Genomic DNA, 26,436 nt, shown 5'->3' with positions numbered 1-26,436 from the left:
TCTAATTTCAGTTGAGTTAGATCATGGCTGCTGGCACTGTTCCAGGTCTGCATGGTTTATGTGCCCTTTGGGCTTCCTAGGACTGCCACAATGCTATCTAGATCCATTTCCTTTCAAAAGCATGAAAGTCATCCATGTGTAGAAAGAAGACATTATGGAAATAGACAGGACTTTCCCCAGATGTGTGGGAATCAACATAATTTAAAAAAAAAAAGTCCAGGTTTTATTCTTTATCACTTGGGTTTTAAAAGCACTGTTACATTTATAAAATGTTTTTTTATATGTTGGTAATATACATGAGTTATTGCTGAAACTGTGGAGAGAGTGAAAATACCTGGATACAGTGAATAGAGTGAATTCTGTATTAGGTGAAAGTAAAATATGACAAGGAAAACAGATTGGCAGGTACAGAACTATCACAAGCAATAGTTGAAAAGGGGAGTAATACATTGCTCTCAGAGTACAGCAAAAATTAGTGTTATGTTCAAAAATGGTTATTGAACCCTCTTGATACAGTACAAAAAGTATGCTAATTCTCCAAACATTGCCTACATTACTTTCATACTTGTCTCTGTTTACAAGCTAGCAATATCAAGATTACTTATAATTTCTTTATCAATGCATTTAAGTGTTCATTTAATTGTATATATAGTAATTTGGCTGGATGCTACGTGTGAACTGGACAAGGGGATTGTGTCAATGCAATAGAGCATATTGAACAAATATGATTAATGATGAAATGAAAATGATTCAGGGTTTGTAACTTGGTATCTTCTAAATGCATGTTTTCATTCTCTTTTTCTTTTTCCAGACCTTTATAGTATTAAATAAAGGGAAGGCAATATTCCGATTCAGTGCCACCTCTGCCCTGTACATGTTAACTCCTTTCAATCCTCTTAGAAAAATAGCTATTAAGATTTTGGTACATTCATATCCTTTTCAAGTGGTTAGTCTAAAACTGTAATGAATGAGATGTTACTTAGTATTTAAATCATTCTCTGGCACATGTCCCAGGATCAATGTGATTGGTAGTGCTTTGTCCCTCTTCTCTCTACTATTTCTGTCTTCTGTTCTTTTTCTCATTCTCTTTTTCATTTCTGTTCATTGCTGGATCCTAATATAGCAAAACCAGAAGCCAGACAACCAGTCATCATCCTTTACAATTTCTGTATCTTCTTTCTTCCCCCACATAATTTTTTCGTCCCTCTTATTTTTTTCTGTAATCTTCACATCTTTTTTTCATCTTTCCCCTCCTCCACATTTTTCATAAACTGCAGATATATTGCTTGGAATACTTTCAGTTCTTCCCTAACACTGTATATTAAAATCAAATCTTTGATCCCAGATCTGTGCTTGCATGAGTATTTAGTGAAAATATGGTTTCATTATTCCTTTTCATTTTCTGATTCAGATAACACTTACAGAAAGATAGATTCATAACACAGCTTAGATTTTTTGTTTTGTTATTCGTTCTCAGTCTTGTATGTATCCCACCTGTCTGTTTAATTTCTTGATCATTATTGCATTATACACTTGTAAGCCTATTGATGTTTTAATTTCAGTCTTCAAGAAGGTCATGAGATTTCCAATTGCAGGTAGAGATTTGAAAAGCTAAATTATTATAATTACTTAACTATTATTTTGCCTTTTTCTGTGTTTTAATAGCAGACTATGGTAGGCATCCCACTGGTCTGATCCCAAATACCAACATGAGCCATGAAGTCATTGACTTCAGAAAGCAAGCTTACTTAATAAGGAAAGAATACAAATGTTTGCACACTTGTATTTACAGAAGTCTAACATAAGCACACTGAAAGTAGCTTTGTGTTAGCATTGCATATAGGTATCCTAAGATTATGTAGACTAAATTTTGAAAGGACTTTTTTCAGTCTTGGTATACTGGAAGACTGACAATTACAGTGGTTGGTATCTGTTAGACATTGTTATCGATGCCTAGCCTACAAATGACTTCCAAAACAATCATGATACTACATAGCCTATTTTCAATTTTTTTTGCTACAGGTGCCATTACAAATAATTATTTTTCAATTATATGACACTCTTTACCATATTCTGAAGCATTATTTTATTGAGTTATGGGGAATAATAGAAGACTGTGGCACTGAGGTGGTGGTGAAGGGCTAGTCACCAAAGTCAGAATTCTAAAACATGTTGTTTAAATTTATGGTAAGGTGTATTATAATTATTTTTCCACTAATGATAGCATAGTGAGGATCTGCAACTCCAAGTGGACATTTCATCAAAAAGGGTTTTGAAAGCCTATGTAAAGTACAGGCTGGTGAAACACTTGTAGCATGGGTTTTTAATATTAAAAATACATACATTTATTTCTCTTTTGCTCTGTTCATATGTGAATTCCATAATGGAAAGCTGGTTTCTCATAAAGGATTTAAAATATATTCATTGCGCAGAAAACCCAAAACCTGTTATATTGTTGAATATAATGCTACAGTTTTTTGACAGCTCAGAAGGTAGAGGTATCATTATCACTTAAAGATTTTTTTATTAGCATAGACATGCAAAGAAAAGTTTTCAAGGGGAACCTCACAGTACTTCTCACCCCATTGTATTTGGATTTCTATTTAGGAGCACCACAAGAACCTGCAGCTGTTCTCAAACTCGAGCTTTGTCCTCTCTGTAGCTTTAGGTGTTGGTGCCATCATGTGGGCGTTTCATGGTTTATCTGCATGGTTCTCATTTTGATGGTTGTGGTTTTTTTGTATATTAGAAGAATGTCAGCAGTTCTGAGAAAAAAGGTTGTAGATTCAGAGTGACATGGACCTGTTCTGGAATTCTATTTGGATTTATGTTTTTGAGAATCACGTGTGCCTTCCCCTCCCAAAAGCATCTATATTACGAAAGTCATATATGAAATAACAGCAAGAGAATACTTTTCTCACTAAGATTTCCCTATGTTCTCTCCTATTATGTGGCAGCTGGCTTTCAGTGTATCATAGTGATAAGGAAAAATGTTGATACATGCCCAATTTTATGATAAAACATTAAAGTGAAGAAAATGTATTTTTCATTTCTTTGCATGCATGAAGCAGTTCAGATTTTTCTAGATAATCTAAAAGAAATACTTTTTGTGTTATTCCATGAAATTAGAAGCTAATACTTCAAAGGGTGACATTTCTGTTCAATAAGAAAAAATATTTTAGACTTGGGGTGCTTTTTTAAAATACCTTTCAGATTTTCTAATTTTTAGTGTATGATTGTTTTCTTGTGGCTATAAAACAGGGAATGAAAGCTTTAACATATTCAGGGCTTTTTCCTGGCTATTAAAAGAGCAGTAGAGGAATAGATAGCTCCTGATAGTGAAAATCTACCAAAGCAGTGTGTTATTTGATACTCTTTTTATGACATTTTCTGGCTTATGTTCCTTAACTCTTAGCCTACATTATTCAGCATGCTTATCATGTGCACTATTTTGACCAACTGCGTATTTATGACCATGAGTAACCCTCCAGACTGGACAAAGAATGTAGAGTAAGTTAAATGGATTTTCTCTGAATAATATCCAATAATCAGAAATAAACTGCTGTAAATTATATTAGGATGGCTTCCCCTGGCAGCAGCTACCTTGATGGGATATCCTATCAACAGCTGTTCTGATGCTATTTCCTTTGCTGTAACATTAAATACATATAATTGTGTCATGACAAGTTCTTTAATGTCCTTCCTCTGTTTGCAGTACTAGAAGGAAAATGCAAGAAAAGCTATTCTTATGATCATACAGAAAAAGTGGATTATAAATATTTTGACTGTGTTCTATATCACATCTGTGCACGAATGCAGGGAAATTCAGTCTTTCATCTCTGTTGCAATAACTGTTACACATAAAGGAATCATCTTATGGATGGCTGTGTTGATCACAGTGCAGCTTTCTCTTACCAAAACCAATCTAACGGTGGAAAACTTGTATGCGGAATTAGCCATTAAAAAAGTATTGAAATGGTTAGTTAATCATTGGTGCAAAATGATGACTGCTTGGCTAATTGGTCCAATTAGCTTCGAAGTGTCGATACACAATGACAGTTCGGAACTGCAGGCCACAGTGTGAAACACAGTTCTTGGTGCTTCCTTTCTGCTGCTTCTTTCACATTCTCTACTGCTTGGGCTGATCCATACCTGTTTAATATCCAGAAATCAAAACACCATAGGGCTATTAAGGTTTCAATAAGACATTCTCATTTTGAGTTCAGTGTAAGTCTCTATGTATTGAGGATGCCTAGCATGTAGTAAATATTTATGATGAAAATTCATTGCTTGAATCATTCTTCATGTCTGTATATTGTGCCAGTTAGAGTTACAATGGATGTCCTTATCTGTGGAGTAAAGTTCTGTAGGAAATAAATTTTTTAGTAATTGAATGGAAAAAATTTCATATTGGAAAATTGTTTTCAGGCTAGCTCAGTTAGAGTAAGCTTTTTGAGCAGTTTAATTTGAATTCCTTTTCATTACAGATATAAATTAAATTAAATTTCAGGATGACATCACTTGGACACAGAAGATTGAAATTACTCAGAATGCTAGAATTAAATTACATTTCAACCACATTTTTTAGTCAAAATTTTATTGGCATTCATAAATAATTTTGGTTGTTCTTGCACTTGTTTGATTCCAGTACTACATCTCTCTTGCTGAAAGTAAAGTACTGGATATATCTACTCCATAGCACAGTTACAGAGCAATGAAGACATGAGGGTTGGCACTTGCCAACTTTTGGGAGTAAGCAACATTTCAGCATTAAAAAAAAATGAAGAAAGGAATTTTTAGCCTGAAAGTAACTTCTAAAATCCTAACATAATACATCTCTGTGTTTCGTTATAACATGGATTCAGACTGGTCATAAACATGCACCAATGAAGTAACTGGGAATTTTGCATCTGTCTTATTGCATAGAATGTAGAAGTTAGATTTAAGATGTGGGTTATCAGACTTTTAATCCTAATTTCATTCCTCTTTTCTTATGGTATAAATTATGCAGATGTTAAAGTTGGTTGTAACTGCCATTATTTCTTATGCTACTTAATGAGAAGAAAATGAGAATAAAACAACTAGAGAGAATAAACTGCAAAAATAACGTGATCTATAAACTCTGTCTTGCATATTTTCCTCAGATACACATTCACTGGAATTTATACCTTTGAATCACTTATTAAAATTCTTGCAAGGGGCTTCTGTTTAGAAGATTTTACGTTTCTCCGTGACCCATGGAATTGGCTAGATTTCACTGTCATTACATTTGCGTAAGTCTTCTACTTATTTTTTTAATTAAGAATTCTTTCTGGTAGCATGAGATTAGTGACTAAAAATTGCCTCATATCTTGTCAGCCAGAATATTTGGAGCCTGGACTTCCTGCAGTTTCAATATGTTTCTTCTACTCTTTTACACATTTTAGTATTTCTAGCCAAGCATGTGCTGCGGAGGCCAGCATGGTGTGCCAGCCCATTAGGATTGTGAATGCCGTCACCCTGAACTGTTCATATCCTGTCTCCTTTCTGCATACCAGAATTAAAGGAATCCTTTTGACTTCCTGCTAATAGCTGACCAGATTAGTTTTCAAACATCGAGTCAGTGTGATTTATTATGATAAAACTTAATTTAATTTTATGGCCAGAAGTATATTTATAACACAGGCAAAATATGGTGAACGGTGAAAAGGTCTTGCTCAAAGACCCAAGCAAATAGAATAAAATCTGCCTCAATTCTGAGTAATTGTGATTTAATCCTACAGGTATGTAACAGAATTTGTAAACCTAGGCAATGTTTCAGCTCTTCGAACTTTCAGAGTATTGAGAGCTTTGAAAACTATTTCTGTAATTCCAGGTAAGAAGTAGTTGGTGTCAGGTGTTAGGCCCCTCGTATCTCCAACTGTTATTTGTGTGCTGTCATTGTGTTTGTGTGTGAACTCCCCTATTACAGATATGTGACAGAGTTTGTGGACCTGGGCAATGTCTCAGCGTTGAGAACATTCAGAGTTCTCCGAGCTTTGAAAACAATATCAGTCATTCCAGGTGAGAGCGAGGTTAAACACCGAGGCTGACTTTTGTTCTACAAAGGCTGTACTCACATTTTCAATCATAAGCCTTGTTTGCTACACATTGTCAACAAACCAAAAAAGCAGGAATCAAGATGTAATTTATTTAAATTGATTCATGCTTGTATTAATTGTATTTTCTTCTCAAAAAAAAATCAGCCTTTGAGTTTAACAAATTCTTGCATGAGATATTTGCAGTAAACAGCCTATGTGATTTGCATCTTATGACATCAAGCTTTCCTTTATATGTTTTAAATATAAGTTAATTTTAAGCTTTCATACTGATGCAAATTTTCTCATTTATTGGAGGCACTTGATATAGCAACTTAATTCAGTTTTAAGTTATGTCAAAAAAAAAAAACAAACTCTAAAGGATAGCATGGGCCATGCATGGGGTATTGTTCCAAAGATGTCTTTCTTCTCCAAACCATCACCCCTCATATATTGTAACAAGATTATTATGATATCATTTCAATGTGCACATATAATGTCTTTACAATGGGGTTACATTAATATAGAATACATTGCAAAAGTTCATAAAAGAAAGGTTTGGGCAAGAAGCATCAGCAAAAGCAAACAATGCTATTTTATGTAGGGTTGAGATATAGCATGAATAATATAATCACTTGTTTTGGCAAAAACAATGTGTTTGGTATTATCTATTTTTGTTTTTTTACACTATGAAATAAGTATAAATTTACATATTCTCATTCATCTTTCCAAATAATAGAGCTTTTCTTTAAAATTATTGTGTCACAAATTACTAGTCTTTTTGCATGATATCTTTATCAGGAAAAAAGTCACATGATTTTTTGTGAGCGTTTATTATTTATTTAACATCATAATAAAAATCTTTTCTCTTTGCAGGCCTGAAGACCATTGTAGGAGCCCTGATTCAGTCTGTGAAGAAGCTCTCAGATGTGATGATCCTGACTGTGTTTTGTCTGAGTGTATTTGCGCTGATAGGGCTGCAGCTGTTCATGGGCAACCTGAGGAATAAATGCCTGCAGTGGCCTCCAGACAATTCTACTTTTGAAACAACTGTTATTTCCATCTTTAATAGCTCTATAGGTGAAAATGGAACATTTATTAATGCAACAATGACAATATTTAACTGGGATGAATACATCGAAGACAAAAGTAAGAGTTAATTATATTATCTACTGCATTGATATTCTAGTATTGATTTAATCAGATTTGAGAACATCAGTATCTTTCTCTTGCCTTTAAAAGTGTGTAATATGGCCAAGAGACATAAAAGCACTCATTTCTCTCTAATAAACAAAAGCATAGTCATTATATAATTTAACATTCATAACATTATATTGGGTAGCAAAATATCTTTTTCTTTCACTGAATACGACTTTTAGATTAAAATCACATTGCAGCATAAACCAGAAATTTCCATGCTAGCTTCAAGTCTCTTGAAACAGTGTGATCTGAAATGTAACAGCTAGGTTAGTGCAAGGTAGTGCCCAGTCTCATAAGCCCACATGTGAACATCAGCTAGCCCAGGAATCCTGCCAGAGCACGTAAATGTAGAATTAAAGGAATTGTTGTTCCTTCTGGAGTTGGGTGAGTGGCTTTGCCCCACACGCCCTTGCACAGCATAGACATTCCTTTAAGAGAATGCCAGTGATTTACCCCAAGATTCTTACTTGCAAAATAAGAACTAGATTCCATATTGCTGTCTTTTAAGTTGTTTCTTCTCTTTGGAAAATCAAGAAATGAGCACTTTTTTCTCTTTTGTACCTCATAATACACTATTTCCACCATTTTAGGTAGTTAATGTTACTACTGTGTTAACAAAACATCTTTAAAAATTCAGATAGAACGACTCTGAACATATCTATATTAGATTGCTATTCTGTCTTTCATGTTGTTAATCTCTCCCATTTTTCTGTTCAGCCTCTTCTATTTATTTTAGAGTTTTTAGTATATTTAATGTATTCATAATTAGGTGTTACAGGTTTTTAATAAAGTCTGTATGTCTATTTTAACTGGTGACTATATCAATGAAAGTTAGGGAACCTCAGTTAAGAACTAAATGCTTTTAGATCCAAGTCTTATTGCCTCATAATCTTTTAATATACTTATCATCTCAGCATGCTTGAAATATACAAATGTCATGCAGAAATTTTGGGTGATAACCTATTCTTAAAGCCATCTGAAGAACAGATTCCATTCCATTCCCCTTTAGTTGTTTCTGGTACTATGTCACACAAATAGAAAGGGTTTTTTTTCTAAATATCTGACCTACATTTTCCTAATTTCTGATTGACTATATTACTACATCTGCTCTGGACTAAGATAATCATAGACTACTTTATATTAGTCTTTATACAGTTTAAAAACTCTTATTCTCTGCATTTGTGGTCTTTCCTAAGGCAAGTAATCCTATTTGCTGTTTTGCATTTTCTATACCTATTTTCATTTTTTATTCTTTTTTTCAATCTTTCCAGTTTGTCTGGTTTTTTTTTCGTCTTATTGTTTTTATTTTTGTTTGCATGTTTTTTTTTCTTTTTATGAGATCCTTAAATTGGGTGCTTATTCCTCTAGCAATTACTTCTGATTTTTGTCTTTACCTCATGCCACCATGCAACATTCCTATTAGCACATTTCAAAATTAAGTCATTTTTATATCAGCACTGTATTTGTTGATTCACAAACAGTTTGTATTTTGTGACAGTTACTGCATCTTTTTGTACAGTGGTGGCTGCAGCTACATCCTGATATTTTGTATTTACCTATTTGATTTTGCCCTGCCAAGTGTAGCATTTTCCACTTCTCTCTATTGGAATAAATCCAATTGCTTTTGGACAAACTTGTCAATTTGTAAAGGTCATTTTAAATATCAAATACCTTTTCTCCTAGCCTTATGTCTTCAGAATACTTGATGCATTATTTTTCTATTGTGTCTTGAGTTGGTAATGAAACTTATTAGAAAACCATGTCTGGCATAGATGCCTGGGAGATCTTCTGAGAGGTTCCTTAATGAATTGACATTGTATCACTGGCAATAGCTCTCTAAGAACTTTTTTCAATTGTTTTGTGATATTTCCAGTTAGAACACATTTCCTTTATTTGTATCTGGAAGTGTTATGTAGGACTTGTACCCATGACTGTTCTGTTATAAAGCTGGCAGGAGACAGGAATAGTTTTGTATGTGGCATATTTTCTACAAACTCATATTTACTGTTTTTATTGATTAAGCATTATTATTTTTGTATTAAAAGAATCTTGTTTGTTTTCCAAAGAAGTGGACTGAAAGTGGAGCTGTGCTACAAAAGAATGTGGATTAGGCCCACAGAGGGTTTTGCAAGTTCTGCTTGGAGCCTGTGGGCAGGCATTTTTAAACTTCTTTTTAAGTAGGGGTCACTCACAGGCTGTGATTCTGTGATTACCAGAATGTCTGAAAATGCATTGATTTCTTATATGATATCTGGGACTAGAATTGCAGATATATAAATTATGGACATAATTTCTCTCTCTTTAAAATAAGCAGATTTTATGCTGCCTCTATTGTATACTGGTGGTGACAGAGTAGAAGCAGTCAGTAGGAACTGGTTGCAATTCCCTGCTTGCCTGTTTAGCATTAGCCCTCAGTTAGCTCATGCCAGCTAAGTTAGTCCATGCCAGCTGGCAGTGAATCTCACGGAACCATCTGCTTCCTGAGAACAGCCAGAACATACCTAGTTCTGGCAACTTTAGCTTAATGTGCCACCTGACTAAAAAATCTCCATTAGAGATTCCCATTTTTACCCTAAGAATCACAAACTAGGAATTGATGGCAAAATGTGTTTCCTTTTCTGCTACAAAGGAAGAAAAATAAAATAAAAAAGAAGAGCGTGTTGGGGGTATTTAGGCCTTCTGTCACTTTAAATTATTTTTTACCTCATCTTTATAGTTAGCCTAAATGTTCAAGTACATTCCTCTGCTACAGAATTTTGTGTATTAGTTTTGTGTAAGGTACAATAAACACCTGGTTTCTCCCCCAGCTGCTCAAATCAAGGTCCAATTACAGATTTCTTGAACATGTTGTGTTATCACAGAATCAATGGGGGTGGAAAAGACTTTTGAGATCATCTAGCCCAACCTCTGACCTAACACTACCTAGTCAACTAGACCATGTCACTGAGTGCCACATCCCGTCTTCTTAAACACCTCCAGGGATGGTGACTCCACCAACTCCCTGGGCAGCCCATTCCAGTGCCCAGCCACCCTTTCTGTGAAGAAATTGTTCCTTATGTCCAACCTAAACTTCCGCTGGCACAGCTTAAGGCTGTGCCCTCTCATCCTGTCACTGGGTGCCTGGGAGAGGAGACCGGCGCCCACCTGGGTACACCCTCCTTCTAGGGAGTTGTAGAGAGTGACAAGGGCCCCTGATCCTTCTGTGCTCAACACCCCCAGCTCCCTCAGCTGCGCCTCACAGCTCTTGTGCTCCACAACCTTCACCAGCTTCAGTGCCCTTCTCTGGATCTGTTCCAGCACCTCAATGTCCTATCTAAACTGTTGCGCCCAGAACTGGACGCAGTACTTGAGATGTGGCCTCACCAGTGCTGAGCACACAGAAGAAATGTCATCCCTAATAGTTCAGGTTTTTTAAAGGAATACTTGGATAAAATAATATGTAATTGATAATTATATATGAATAGTACTAAATGTTCTATCAAAAGGCACAAATTAGGTCACAGAATTGCTCTCATCCTTTGCTTCATTTTCCTGGTGTTTTTTTATTTGCTAGCATACACAATTTGATATTCCCCTTGTATCTTATAATTTGGTTAGGTTGCCAAGAATTAACTGCATAACTAACTTTTTGTTTTCTAAAGAAAGGCTAACTTGAAGATTCTGTAGAAAGTAATTTTCCTGATAAAACAATACTTTCCATGCTTTTTTCATTCCTAACCACTATATATTGCAGTTGAACAGTTTGTTAGCTCTGCTAGTTTCTTTCACGTGTAAAAGTCTATATGATTGCTCAATTTTCATTAGGCATAAATATTATATTTCTCATCACCTGTTTGATTTTTTTAAAAGGTCATTTCTACTTCTTGGAAGGACAAAATGATGCACTGCTCTGTGGCAATAGCTCAGATGCAGGGTAAGAAAATGATCATCATTTTTCATTATGCATCAAAGACAAATAATAAGCTACTTAGAATAGCTCAGGTAGTCAACTTTAATATCAAGTGTAGAGTTGCAAATTATCAATGTTTTGCATTTGAAGCTATACCTAAATACAACCATCTCTGTGATTTGAATTTACACAGGCACTTCCATCTGCCTCTTAGGCTACTTTTGTAAAGGTAATCACATGAATGATCTGTGCATAAGTGTTGCTGCCAACTTGCTAACAACTGTTTATCAGCCATGCTACTTGGTATTCTTTTGTCCTGATGGAGATGTGTTATGAAAACTTGTGGAGAAAGGTAGAATACTATTGGTTATATTATTAAAGTATTGAAATATGATTAGGAAGTAGAATTAAAAAGTGAAAATTTATAAGCTATATATTTTTATCTTAGGTATGTAGAATGACGGTTTACTTGTTCATAATTTCATTAGCATCTGGTACTCCTGAACAATTTTGTTTTACTGCAGCATATCGTAATATAGAGTAGTTGTTAAAAATAGCATTTCCTCTTCTTTTGTAGTCAATGCCCAGAAGGATATATATGTGTGAAAGCTGGTAGAAACCCCAACTATGGCTACACAAGTTTTGATACATTCAGTTGGGCATTCTTGTCACTGTTTCGATTGATGACTCAGGACTTTTGGGAGAATCTTTACCAGCTGGTGAGGACTTATTAAAATAAACAGCACCATCACCAATACCATTACTACATAGTATTTGCATAGTTATTTTCATTCACTTGTCCCTAAGGCCTTTGGAACAGAAATTGTCTTTAATTTCATATATGTAAACTGTTGTCTAAAACAATAAGGCCCTTATTCACGATTTAGGTTCCGATGTGCTTCTTAAATACATTATAGGGAATAGCTGTTATTTTATGAGGATGGTTAAGCATTATTGGTTTTTTTTTACCTAAATGAATACATGAATTTAAGTTGTCAAAGTTTCTTACCCATGCATGATGTAAAGAGATGCTATGTTTAATTGATTTGCAGTTTAGTAAAAATTTGTTTTGTTTGAAAAAGTTACACCTTGTCCCTGAACTACAAATATCCTTACTTGAAGGACTATAATTTTCTCCACTGTAACATTTTGTATAATGCACTATTTTTGTGGCAGTGTAGTTTGAGACTGATGAGACAGGAAGGTAAGATGCTGATCAGTGGCCCCACCTACTGTTAAATTTAAAGGCAGTAATGTAGATGTATAGATTCTTACTCGTATAAGTTCTGAGCTATTCAGAACTGGATTTACCTTGACAATTGTAGACACAAAACTTTTTCATATGTATCTAGGATATAATGTTATTTCTATAAGGAAAAATTAACTGAATAATCTTGTGCTAACATAAATCAATCTTATATATCTAAAGTATAACATAGAGATTAACTTATTATACAACAATAGTTAAAGTCTTTTTAAAGAGTGTATTATCGCTTTTTCTCCAGACACTGCGTGCTGCTGGGAAGACATACATGATATTTTTTGTTTTGGTCATTTTCCTGGGTTCTTTCTACCTAATCAACTTGATCCTGGCTGTGGTTGCCATGGCCTATGAAGAACAGAATCAAGCAACAATGGAAGAAGCAGAGCAGAAAGAGGCAGAATTTCAGCAAATGCTGGAACAACTTAAAAAGCAACAGGAAGAAGCTCAGGTATCCCTGTAAAGTAAAATTTCCTCAGTCCATGCATGACTGTTAACATGGGCTTTAGGTCCGCATATGAGAAAACTTTTATTCCCCTACTTCTAACAATATATTACTTTGCCTCATCAATTTCTTCATATTGTAAACAATCTCTGATGTTTTCCATTGCACTGGTTTTGCTGGTTTGATTGAACCTGTTAATTTTGTGACAAAAAATAATAACCAAAAAGCTAAAGCACTGGGTTTTCAAACTGGAGATGGAAATTAACTTTTTATTGGAGCACTTAAAAAGTTGTCCAGATTTCTTGTGGAGATAATCAAAAGCCATCTGGATATGGTCCTTGGGCAACCTGCTTTAGGTGACCCTGTCTGCTGGAGAGGTGGACATGATGACCTCCAGAGGTTCCTTTGCAACCTCAACCATTCTGTGATTGTCTGAAATGGAGGTGGAGATGTGGAAAAAAAATCCAAAGAGTAATTGTGCTTATATAAGTAACAGAAGCAAAACTATTGTAGGTGATGGTGCTTCAGCAATATTAGGTTTTTTTTCTACTCCCTTCAGCAATATTTGGCTTTTTTCTACTCCCTGCCCATCTCTCACAGCAGAAAGACATAGTTAAAGAGAGTTGGGAAAAGTGGAGAAACCGAAGAAAACACTTCTTTTATACAAATGTAATGATTACATGCTGCTTTGAAATTACGTTTCATTTTTTGAAGGCTCTCAAATCTTTAATAGAAAAATTTATATGTCTTCTTGGCATGTGGCCTCATAGGGCAGAAGTTGAACTATGCCTTCCATATAGGCACATGACTAAAGGCAGCAGTCAGCGTTTTATGTTTCATTGATCAATTGCTATGTGTTGGGGGGAATTGGGAGATATTCTTTTTCCTGTTTTTTACCACACCTTGTAAATAAATGTTAATGAAATGCTCCACATGTGTTGAAAATCAAACAGCAACAAGTATGTAATAGTGGATAGTTTAACACAAATCTCTGATTGTTATTTGCAAAGCTGACATATCAGCATTACACAAGATCTTTAATAGACTAGGGAGTATTCAAAACCCATCAAAATGTTATAAGAAAGTGTTGGTTCCAGTTAACGGGGATTTTACCATTTTTTTGAGCCTTGATTCTTTATTTTTACATAGTGCTTCAGATGAAAAAATCATTGCAGCATATTGCTTCAATCTGAAACAGATGTTTTTTAACTTGTTTTTTTGACAGCACAGTTTTCCCTTGGGTTACTCTTGCTCTTGGTTTATGGAGCATTGGCAAATTACGGTTCCTGTAGTATTTCACAAATTACACTTCTTATGATATGCTGGGTTTGGTGAAGTGAAACACTGCTTTTATTTCAAAATAATAGTTTCTTTAAGAGTGGCAATAAATTTGAAATAGTGAGCAGGGTATGTATTTGTATAAATGCTGTAAATTGCACATGTGCTTGTGTGTATAGGCGGCGGCAGCAGCTGCAGCAGCTGACTCAAGAGATTATAGTGGAGTAGGTGGAATAGGTGGATTCTCCGAAAGTTCTTCTGAGGCATCAAAGCTGAGCTCAAAGAGTGCTAAAGAGAGAAGGAATAGAAGAAAGAAAAAAAAGCAGAAAGAACAGTCTGAAGGCGAGGAGAAGGATGGGGAAGAATTTCACAAATCGGAATCAGAGGACAGCATCAAAAAGAAAGGTTTCCGATTTTCCATTGAGGGGAATAGATTGACATATGAAAAGAGATTCTCTTCCCCACATCAGGTACCATAGTATTATTACCTCTTAAACACCTTTTTTGTCTACTCATCATATAAAGAAAGCACTGTATAGCAGTTTGGTTAATTCTTGCAAGATACCACAGATTCATTAATATCCTAAATCAAAGACTAACCAAGTAAAAACTTGCAGCCAAATATGAAACCAAGAATTTGAGAGATTTTGGTTTTACTCTGAATTCCTGTGTGAAAAATCAAAATTACATATACTAATTAATAGAAGCTATATTTCAAGCTTCTTAGTTAAAATGGACCTATCTCCCCACCAAGTTGGATGTATTCAGCATGATGAGTAGCTTCAAAACAGGGTGCATACATACAAAATGTGATGTTTCAAATGAGAAGAATATTAAAATTTGGGATGCTTAATAGAAATTAATGCTCATGTGAAATTTAAGAAATTAATTGATGTGAGACCATTAATTGTGTTATCTTAAAGAAGGTGGAAATGTGTGTGGCAAAGTGTCTCTGCATGTGTTCTCTTACATTGAAACATCAGTGACTCAGAATGCCATCTGCATCTCCCATCCAGACATTTATTTCATTTGATAGTTTTGTAATGTTATCTCCTACAGTTTTCAAAGCTCCTCTTCATTTGCCCACTTCTCACTCTCCCCTTAGCACTGCAAATCCAGATCTCACATACATTCTCTCCTTTTTCCACCTCTTTTTGTGCCTCTATATGCTTCTTCCTTTTATCTCCATCTTCTCGATTTTCCCTGGTCTTCATGACTTGCTTTCTCCCTCTTTTTAGTCATTATTACTAAACTCATTCCTGCCTTTTTAATCCTTTTCTATTTCTGTCTCTAGAAAGTTTGTTTCATCCCTTAATAGGTCATGAGTGTTCATACTCTCTTCATGTATTGTTTTCTCCAGCCTCCCATTCTCAAAGAAGCTCAGACCTCTTCAACCAGTATTTTCTTACTAAGGACTGTCATCCTTAGACCAGACTGTGGTGGGAATATAATGTTTCTGGCTTACTATTTCTGCCAATCCTTCCACTCACTTCCTAATGTATTTCCTTTCTCAATAGTAATGTATCCTTCCCTTCCCCCCACCCCACCTCCTTGGTCTGCCACTGTTTTATGTTGTTAGCTGTCTAGCTAATCTCTGTGAGGCTTCATTGCTGAATTTAGTTCATGATTCATTCTGTTCCTTATACAAATTTCCACACATGTCAATTGACTTCAACTTCATGTTGAAGATCCATCTGATCCCCTAGGTGCATATTCTTGCCTATCTCTTCATTCAAACTGAAGCCTTATTCAACTGCAGCACAACTCATCCATCTTGTGCTGCAGGAATTAAGCATTTCTCATACAAATTCTTGTTCTAACATTTTCGTCTCCAAGTTCATTTACAGTTGTTTGACTATGACAGTCTAGAAATCACCTCCCCTCTGGTTTTCCCACCCTAGTTCCTTTTCACTCTGGATTCTAACGACTAAAAAGAAATTCCACTCACCAGCTTTTAATACCATTTTCCTAGAAAAAACTCAGGCTTATATATAATCTTTGACTTTTTCCTTGGCATTTCATTTTCTTTCAATGTAAATGACCATTTTATTCCTCTTGAAATCTTATTCTTCCTAACATTCATAACTTTGTCTCCTCTCAATTCTCCTGGTTTAGTTGTGCTTTAGGAGATCCTTGTACCCCTTTGACAGTTTTCCAAAGGATTTCCACAAGGCCTTTTGCTAGATCACTTTTCTCTCTCTTTTCTTTCTTTTTTTTTTTTTAAACCCTATTCTGGACCCACAACTGTGAATCATTTTTAACTTGGACCTCTTTACTGCTGTATTCATCAAGAATGTTGTTGCAAAGAGCACTAACCTATCCCATTGCTTTTCTCTAATCTGCTAGTAAACATATTTACCTAAAGATTTTTTTTTTAATATCATAAAACATACTGTACCTAAAGTTCCTCCCAACCCACCTTGTCTACTTACAGTAAACAAGTCTCAGCTTTGACTGACCCAAAGCAGCATTCATAACCTCCTGTTAAATTTTCAAACTAGTTTCTTTGAGCTCTTTCTGGTATGCTGCCCTTCATGCTTGGAAGAAGCTCCCATGAGTTTTCACAGAACACTTCATTGCTTTCCTCAAATCCCTCTTTAAAACTCTCTTTTACCATGCTGCCTACAGAAAACTTGACAGGGAAGTGACTTCAGGTGAGCTAAGATGACTGTTTATCATACTCATCAATTTTGCTTCTGTGTATTCCCTTTCTTTTTGTATCCATCTGTTGTGTCACATTTAAATGATAAGTTCTTTGCAGAGTCCCTTTTTGTTCTGCATTTTGCAGTCCCTAATACAATGGGGCTCAGGTACACAAAGATAAGTTGCAGAAGTGAAACAAAGACACTGCTTCATTATGTATCATCTCTGCTGTTCATAGAGATCTTGGGTGAAATCAGGTGCTAATAGTTACCAATGAAGTCAAGGCAATTACTGATATGAATTAAAATTAAGAACATGTATAATTAATTTTAAGGTTAGAGCATTAATTTGACTCTAATACAGGAGATCCTCCAATAGCAGAATATTTACTCCAATGAGTAAACTGATGAAGATTAGCAAATCTATTTATGTAAAATTACAAGCAAATTGTTACATATTCAGGATAGCTAAGACTTTTAAAAAGAAGAAACCTATATTATGGTCTACTTTAATATCTGAAAAGATATGTATGTTGTTTAAACTAGGCAGTATTTAGGAGCTACTTCTGTGTGCAGACTGGGTCACAGAAAATTTGCCTAAAATTTTATTTACTCAGCCTGTCATAGTAATGCCAGCCTGGGGTAAAGAGTGTCTAGATATACTTATTCAGTTTGTGAACAGTTGGTAATAACATAGGCAGAAGAGCAAACAATTCTGTCAAGCAGTTTCTTTTACTCTGATTAAACTGAATCCAAAGCAGTAGAATAAGTAGTCTTTGTCTGTCACTTATGTGCTCTTTGTTTACTACCCAAAAGGGAGTGTATTAGCGGGGGGACTGTACCAGTTCATTTCTTTGTAGATGACCTTACCCTTTAAGACATTGTGGATTTTTCCTCTGTATGAAATTGTTGTATTTTAAATTCTTTTCATCTGATAATAATTGTTTTTATTTGCCTGCAGTCTTTGCTGAGCATTCGTGGCTCCCTGTTTTCCCCAAGGCGCAACAGCAGAACAAGTCTTTTCAGCTTCAGAGGTCGAGCAAAGGATGTAGGATCAGAAAATGACTTTGCTGATGATGAGCACAGCACTTTTGAAGACAACGAGAGCAGAAGAGATTCTCTCTTTGTTCCTCATAGACACGGAGAACGGCGCAACAGCAACATCAGCCAGGCCAGTAGGTCATCCAGAACAGTCCCTGCACTTCCAGCAAACGGGAAGATGCACAGCACTGTGGACTGCAATGGAGTGGTGTCGTTAGTTGGGGGGCCGCCAGCTTTGACATCGCCTACGGGACAGCTTCTGCCAGAGGTGATGATTGATAAAGCAGCCACTGCTAGCAATGTAAGGAAGTCTGCAATAGCTCAGGCATGATGTTCTGTCCCTGTATGATCAGTCACTGTTTCCACAAATTTAGTCACATGGCAACAATGACCTTTCTGGCTAAGCTGTGAATGCTCCTCTCACGTATTTCAGCTATAAGCTAAAGGAGAAATTAAAGTTGTCCAGCTCTCATAAATTAAATATGTGAAAATGCATGCAAACTGATTAAGAATTAACAGAATAACATAGTAAACCATTGAATAAGTTTAGTTTGAGTAGTCTTTCACTCATTGATTCATTATGCTTAGACTCAACTGGATGGTTCTGTACTTGTATATCAGAAAGGATATCAAAATGGAAAAAAAAATACATTTACCTAATGGAATATTTTAAATTGGTATTTAGCTTCCTGCTGTCCATACATGAAACTTCTGATGTTACCCTGGTAGTACAACTTACAAGGGTTATGACTGTAATATAGCTAATTTTTCTATGGGTTTTTTCATGTCAGCATTACTAAATATTTTTTAATTTGTCTGGAAAATGTGCTAGGAAATTCATAGTTTATTCTAAATTAAGAGTTATCTTAAGAAAATTCACTTATGTTTAGTTCCTTTACTGCTAGCTGTGTGGGCTGTGCATTTTTATGTTTAGAAAAAGACTTCACTGCCTAAATAGAAAGATATTTAGAGCAGAGCTCATTGACAAGCGCTGTGAAACATTTTTTAGTCTGAAATCTGCTTTAATATCTCAGCCCTGTTTCAGCAAAATACTTAAAAACATATTCTTCAGGCACAAGAGCAATGTGCTGCAGTGTTTGACTATTTGTTCTCTGCAGAGTCAGGCATACCTTAGTCTGCTGTGGAGCCTCAGCAGAACTGGAGCATGGTGTGGGACAGCAGTGTTCTAAACCAGTAGAGCTCTACAGTAACTCACAGTGTTATTAAATGTACCATCAATTAGCTACTTCATCAGTGCTTTATTTTCAGGGCACTACTACGGAAACTGACTTAAGAAAGAGACATTCTAGTTCTTACCACGTTCCTATGGACTACCTAACAGACCCTAGTGCAAGGCAAAGAGCAATGAGTATAGCCAGCATGCTTACAAACACAATGGAAGGTATGTAGCACAGATATTTTTTGTATGACAGTGCCTTAAAAGTGCTATTAAATGTGTGATGCATTAAGTGGTAGTGATGTTTTAAGGCAGCTATTTCAGCCTAGAGGGTACAGACAAGAAGAGATTTCTATATGGAGTTAGGGGAGGGATTTTTTGGTGTTTTTTTTTCATTTTTTTATTTTTTAATTTGGGACTGATAAATTTGGAAAAAAATAAATCTTGCAACATACTGATAGGTTTGAGGTAGAAGTAGCAAGTTTCCAATTTAAAAATGGTTATGTTTCTTGAAGTAGAACAATCCCCTTCTACCAATTCAATAGACTTGCTGTTTTACAAAGGAGGGATGATGTTCTTCTTTCTGTAAGGCTAAATACAATTACTCTGAATCATGGAATTAAGCAATTATTTGTAAGAAAGGTTGAAACATTATGTTGAGGCTAAATGACTATGCCCAAATAGAAAATTGGAAGGTAATAAAGAGCAGTTGTGCACATGTGGACCATAATGCTGCCTAAATACTTGTCTGACTTCAGGCTTGCTCTAAATGCTTATCTTTCATGAGGATATTTTAAAATATTTTTTTGGAAGGGACCTTAAATATCATCTAGAGTTCCAATCCCCCTGCCATGGACAGGAACACCTTTCACTGGAGCTGATTGCTCCAAGCCCCATCCAACCTGTCCTTGAACACATCCAAGGATAGGACATCTACATCTTCCCTGGACAACCTCTGCCAGGGCCTCACCACTCTCACAGTAAAGAATTTTTGCCTACTACCTAATCTAAACCTACCTTCTTTCTGTTTAAAACTGTACACCCTCATCCTCTCACTGCACTCCCAGATAAAGGCTCCCTCTCCATCTTTCCTGCAGGCCCATTATAAGTGCTGGAAGGCTGCAATAAGGTCTCCTTGGAGCCTTCCCTTCTCTGGATAAGTAACCCCAGGTCTCTCAGCCTGTCTTCATAGGCCATGTGCTCTGTCCCTGAATATCTTTGTGGCCTCCTCTGAAGCTGCTCTCATGCTGGGAACCCTAGAGCTGAACACAGCACTCCAGCTGGGGGAGGAGAACCCCTTTCCTCAGCCCTCTGGCCATGCTGCTTTTGATGCTGCCCAGGAGCATTTTGGCTCTCTGGGCTGTGACTGACATGGTTGGCTCACATGCAATTTTTCAGCCACCAATAACCCCAAGACTCTGTCTGCTGGGCTGCTTTCAATCCCCTCATCCCCAACCTTATGACAGGATTCTAAGACAAATTTCTCTTTTGCATTCTATCTAGCATTAGCTTGTGAATGGTTCTTTTATCTATTGAATCTTTAGTATAGTTGTTTTGGGGGTGGATTTTGGTGTGTGGGGTTTTTTTAATAGATTATTTTAAATTTTAATTTCTTTTAACTGAAAGCAGTCTCAATTTCAAAATATGAACACAATTTACCAACAGTACCTTGGAAAACAGCATTTAGTTTCAAAGAAATATCCAGGTGATTCTGGAATAGAGAAATATATTTAAAATTTTATTTTCATTTTCCTCTCTAGAACTGGAAGAATCCAGACAGAAATGTCCACCATGCTGGTATAAATTTGCTAACACTTGCTTGATTTGGGACTGCTGTACTCCCTGGCTAAAAGTCAAACATATTGTAAATTTGATTGTGATGGACCCATTTGTTGATCTGGCCATTACCATCTGCATCGTCCTGAACACCCTGTTCATGGCCATGGAGCACTACCCAATGACAGAACAGTTTAGTGGTGTGCTTTCAGTAGGAAACCTTGTAAGTCTTTCATGATGTGCCATGTTTGTAAAATGCATTTTTCTTTAATTCTTTTGTGACTTATGCACATTCATATAAAAGAAAAAGTTGACTATTTAGAGGTTTGGGATTGTTGAACTTAAATTTAAGTTGTTGATATTTGTAAATTTCACCACTCTTACTTTACAGAATCAAGATCTACTGAGTCAATATATGCACTTTGATTTTTAAAATCTTCATCTTCTGTCATTGAAGCTCATTAAAGGAGGGTTTTTTTATTTGATGAATAGTTACAAATCATAAGAACTTTCAGTTCCATTCCCACACCCATTGTGTTCCTCACTAGCACCTCCTAAGGATCTGGGTGTTCAAGGAATTTTAGAGGGGAAAGACCCAGTAAGCATGACAGATGTAAGGAAATGATGAAATGGAATGACAATGTCTTCCACAGGTCATCCTGAAGAAGAACAGTTCTGCTCAACTTTCTGTATAACTTTTTTCTTAATAAAATAAGTTTATGATAGGAACAATTATCTTTATTTCTAGAAGTCAAATGTGGTCCAAGGGCAAAGACGAGCTCTAAGGAGATAAAAATTAGCATTAAAATCAGATAATATTCTGTATATTGGCAGACGTGCATATTAACAGGCTAGATAAAAACCACATTTTCCCATTCTTTTTATTAATAACCCAAACTCTATGATGCATATGTAAGTTTCAAATATTAATTTTATTCCTAACTCCAGTGTATGGAAATCTAGAGAAAATGTTCAGATTTAATTTCTTGCTGATAATATAACTTAGCATGTGTTGATACCATTAGTTTTACTTTTTAAATATTTTCTTCCTATACTGGAGTAAGAAACTGTATTTTCCTTGCAGGTGTTTACTGGAATTTTCACAGCAGAAATGTTTCTCAAGATAATTGCCATGGATCCTTATTATTATTTCCAAGAGGGCTGGAATATATTTGATGGTTTTATTGTGAGTCTTAGTTTAATGGAACTTGGCCTTGCAAATGTAGAAGGATTATCTGTCCTTCGATCGTTCCGATTGGTAAATATACTATTTAAAATACGTTTCTAGATTACATTTTTGTATTTGTACATATATATTTTGTGCATTTTTCATTTGCAAATTAAATACTTGGCTGAGACAGAAGATATTTTCAGAACTTACAAAATGCTAAATTGCGTATTCACTACATGGCATGTATATATTATATCGTTTGTTTTGCATATTAACATAGCAATGTCTATTTCTCCTTCAAGATATTGTCAACATCAATTCTATTCTTGTCAAAAGCATGCTTAAAGGATTAACTTTTCTATGAGAGGTATTTCTTAGAGTCTTCTCCCTAGATGAGGGAGTTAAAAAATTCAAGAGCCACAGGGCCTACCCTACATGTGACTGAAGATTAGTGAATTGATTGGGAAATAATGAGTTAATTAATAAAAGTTGATTGAAAATTTTAGCTTATAGACTTCCATTACCAATTGCCTTTGTTGGTTAGTTTTACAAGAGAGTAGTGTTAAGATTTTTCATTGTCCAGGGGCTTTTCCTCCCTACCAGCCTTCTCTGTACCCCTGCAAGGGTCTATCTGCTGTCTGACAGCTTTTCTGCTCAGAAGTCACTACAGCATCTCTGTCTGTTATTAGAGATCTCTTTCATGAACAGGAACTTGAAAAACCTTGGTTTTCTTACAGACTGGGCTAGCATACGATTCAGTGTCCAAACATTCTTCTGAAAAGACCTAAACAGTGAGAGACATGAAGCTAGAATTCCTGGTCATCAAGATCAACTTCTGCCTTAAATGAAAAAAAAAATTAACTTGAAATGAAAGTTAAATACATCCCCTTTAAAAAATAAGGGATTTTAAATAAGTTTTTTCTGGTTATCTGCATAGCATTACATTGTACTTTGCCTGAAGTCAAAAATCTGTCTGGATTGACTTCTCTCTCGGTAGTAGATTCTGGTTTTAACTTGACATTTATGTCAAGTTGTTTTTATGTCATATCTTCTTTATGAAACAAAATCATCACATGAAATAATATTTAGTTTTATCTTCAGTTTAGTATTCTTCTTTCAATTGTCTGAACAATTGCTGTATCTTTCCAAAAATTTAATTTTGTCTGTTTTAAGTTGTACTTATTAATATACTTTCCCTTGTTTTTCTCAATGTTCCATGACAAGCTTTGTAAAACACATTACATTTATTTTAAAAGACTGAAAATATGTTGTTAAAGATACTTGCAAGTCACTTTTATGTCTGTAATTAACAACTCTAGCTTGTTTCTCTTTTTAGGAAAGCCATTTTCTCCATCTCACAGCCTGTTAAGTTGAAAGCATCCGGAAGTGACTATATACTTATGGTCCTGTTAAACTGATCACATTTCATATGTGCTCATTTATTTTCAGTAATATTTTCTCAGAGTTTACAGGAGAAAGACTGTTTTGTCCAACTTCTTTAACAAGTAAAACTTCTTTACAAATACCTAAAGTCATCCAAAGAGTCAAAGTCTGAATAGGAGTCTTTGTGATAATTTCAATGTAATTTAAATGAGCATAGAGATATTATTTTTGATTTCTAATCACTTGAATCAGGACTTACCACTGCTGATGTGTAGTATTGTACAAAGAACTGGAATCAGAATTTTGTAACTAAAACTTCGAACGATTACAAGAGACATGATGTAGACGCATGGTAACTGACATATGCAATGTATAGCAGCAATTTCATTCTAATTAGATAACGAAGAACTATATACCATTCTTCTGTTTTGCAGCTTCGAGTTTTCAAATTGGCAAAATCTTGGCCTACTCTAAATATGCTGATTAAGATTATTGGCAACTCAGTGGGGGCTCTGGGGAACCTGACCCTGGTGCTGGCCATCATTGTGTTCATTTTCGCTGTGGTTGGGATGCAGCTCTTTGGGAAGAGCTACAAGGAATGCGTCTGCAAGATCTCCAGTGACTGTGAACTGCCTCGCTGGCACATGCACGACTTTTTCCACTCTTTCCTGATTGTATTCCGAGTGCTGTGTGGGGAATGGATTGAAACCATGTGGGACTGCATGGAGGTTGCAGGCCAAACTATGTGCCTTACAGTCTTCATGATGGTCATGGTGATTGGAAACCTAGTGGTAAGTAATCAGTGGGAATTTTTTAAACTCCTAGGACATATCTCTTGTTTTTCATGATTTAGAAATCTAAAATGAAAACTAGAAAAGGACTTCAGGAAATCATGTATTTCACTTGCCCTTTCTGTACACCAGGTTCAAATACACCTTGGTTATCTATGAAGAATGTTTCTCTATTTTTCTTTTAAATCTCAGTAAGTTTATAACCTCTTTAATAAGGGCAGTGCTGAATTGTACTTACAGTTAAGAGTGCCTTTTAAAAAACCATCTAATTTAAATCACCTTTACAGCCAAGTAAACTAAATTATCTCAATATTGATGGAAAACTGCTGGTTTTTATGACAACATTTATAATATTTAAAAGCTTACTGTTTCCACTTTCAGTCATTTCTCTGGGAAACAAAACAAGCCTGACTCTTCAATTTTTTTCTCATAAGTGATGATTTGTAAATGGCTTATCCATTTTGCTACTGGCTTCTGAATTCTTCCCAAGCAACATTTTTAATAAAGACACAAGTACTGAATAATGTGGAATAATGATACTTTCATTTCTTACACTGAGCGTTCATTGTAGTACATCCCCAAAAGACACATGAAATTTCTATACCAACATTGCTCTCCTGATGCAGCTTCTATACCCCTTTCTGCAGTGCTTCCACTTTGCCTATTTTCACACTTTCTTTATATATACTTTTCCTTTTTCTTAACAATCCTTTCCACAACAGTACTTCAGAATTAAACAAAATATTGATTTTGAATAATTTCACTAACTTGCCATAAATCATGATTATGTTATTTTTAGTTCTTTCTCCTTGAATGCTGGCATCCTTTTTCTTTTTAGTATGATCCACAAATTTTATAAATATGCTTATCCAGAGTCATCACTACCAAGTATCACCAGAGTAATATGAGTACTGTGGCATAACAGGAAGAACTGCAAATATAATTTAACTGATTTTTAATTAAATTATTTTTAATCAGTTTTGCACATGGTCTGTCATAATTGCTTGCAATCCAAATTTCTCTTGTATGTTTGTAAAATGTCATGCAAGAAAGTCTGAAATAGCTGCTTGAAACTGAGATTAAATAGTTTACTGAAATTGAGGAGTACCACATCTGGGGACTCTATCTCTTAGCTAGTGTTCCTGCCCAGGACCAAGATAGACTCATGTATACTTGCCGAATACAAAATTTTACTATATTCTGAATTAGAGATGGTCTGAATTAGAGATGGTCACTAGAGCTGTGGTCTGTTCCACTGTAGAGGACTGGCATTAGCCTACATTCCGCTGTCCTATGAACACTACAGTGGACACAGCTTGCATAAATCACTGCATTATGTTGTATTCTGCCTTTTTATGTCTTTCTCCATGTTGAGGAGCAGATCTGTACTACTGCAGATTGTGGAGAAGACAGTCAAGGAACAGCTCAGATTTTCACCTGTATTAGTGCAGTTAAATCAGCTAAAAGTGCTTTTGGCAAGATAATAAAATGTTGGGGACAGGGATTATAAACTGAAAAGAATAGCAGGAAGGTGCATAGAAATAAAGTGTTACATGTGAAATAAAAATTGTGTCATATTGAAAAACTTTTAATGACATATCTTTTATGACTTAAAAATAACAGTAATTTTTTCCTTATTTTATTTTAGGTACTCAACCTATTTCTGGCCTTGCTGCTGAGCTCATTTAGTTCAGACAACCTTGCTGCTACAGACGATGATAATGAAATGAACAATCTCCAGATTGCTGTGGCAAGGATTCAGAAAGGCATAGATTATGTGAAAAGAAAAGTGCGTGAATTCATCCAAAAAGCCTTTGTTAGAAAACAGAAAGCTTTAGATGAAATCAAACCTCTTGAAGACCTAAACAATAAAAAAGACAGCTGTATTTCCAACCATACAATAGTAGACATAGGTAAAAACCTTGCCTATCTCAAGGACGGGAATGGAACGACCAGTGGCATAGGCAGCAGTGTGGAAAAATATGTTGTTGATGAAAGTGATTACATGTCATTCATAAACAACCCAAGTCTCACCGTGACAGTGCCCATTGCTGTTGGAGAATCAGATTTTGAAAATTTAAACACAGAGGAGTTCAGCAGTGAATCAGACCTGGAAGAAAGCAAAGAGGTAAGCCTGTGTCTAGCTTTTAAATACTCTGATGCTTTTCTTTTTTTTTTTTTTTTTTTTTTCCTGAATGTTGATTCAAATCTTTCTTTAATTCTTTTACAAAAGCATATACAAACTTGTAATGTTGTTTAAGGAAAATTGATGTAAGGTTGTGAGTTTTGAATGATGGTGATACAATATTGCACTTACAGTAACAAT

The 26,436-nt window shown here is 35.4% G+C and overlaps 1 protein-coding gene across 5 annotated transcripts in view; it reads left to right on the top strand.

The window, feature by feature from the left end:
* The window catches only part of SCN2A (sodium voltage-gated channel alpha subunit 2), a 73,754-nt gene that overhangs the window by 22,627 nt on the left and 24,691 nt on the right, over positions 1-26,436 (top strand). For 2 of the 5 annotated variants that reach the window (XM_074548562.1, XM_074548564.1), the window contains exons 3-17: positions 812-932; positions 3,423-3,510; positions 5,145-5,273; positions 5,763-5,854; positions 6,933-7,205; positions 11,106-11,169; positions 11,723-11,864; positions 12,651-12,857; positions 14,309-14,599; positions 17,733-18,113; positions 19,082-19,214; positions 20,750-20,988; positions 21,850-22,023; positions 23,754-24,110; positions 25,759-26,238. In XM_074548562.1, coding sequence (XP_074404663.1) covers positions 812-932; positions 3,423-3,510; positions 5,145-5,273; positions 5,763-5,854; positions 6,933-7,205; positions 11,106-11,169; positions 11,723-11,864; positions 12,651-12,857; positions 14,309-14,599; positions 17,733-18,113; positions 19,082-19,214; positions 20,750-20,988; positions 21,850-22,023; positions 23,754-24,110; positions 25,759-26,238 — 3,171 coding nt within the window. Of the gene's footprint in view, positions 1-811; positions 933-3,422; positions 3,511-5,144; positions 5,274-5,762; positions 5,855-5,950; positions 6,043-6,932; positions 7,206-11,105; positions 11,170-11,722; positions 11,865-12,650; positions 12,858-14,308; positions 14,600-17,732; positions 18,114-19,081; positions 19,215-20,749; positions 20,989-21,849; positions 22,024-23,753; positions 24,111-25,758; positions 26,239-26,436 lie in introns of all 5 variants that reach the window. The other 3 variants (XM_074548566.1, XM_074548563.1, XM_074548565.1) reach the window with 3 other exon arrangements.

The sequence above is a fragment of the Zonotrichia albicollis genome, chromosome 10 (assembly GCF_047830755.1).
Source record: "Zonotrichia albicollis isolate bZonAlb1 chromosome 10, bZonAlb1.hap1, whole genome shotgun sequence".
Taxonomy (NCBI): domain Eukaryota; kingdom Metazoa; phylum Chordata; class Aves; order Passeriformes; family Passerellidae; genus Zonotrichia; species Zonotrichia albicollis.
This window is presented reverse-complemented; position numbering and strand designations above follow the sequence as displayed.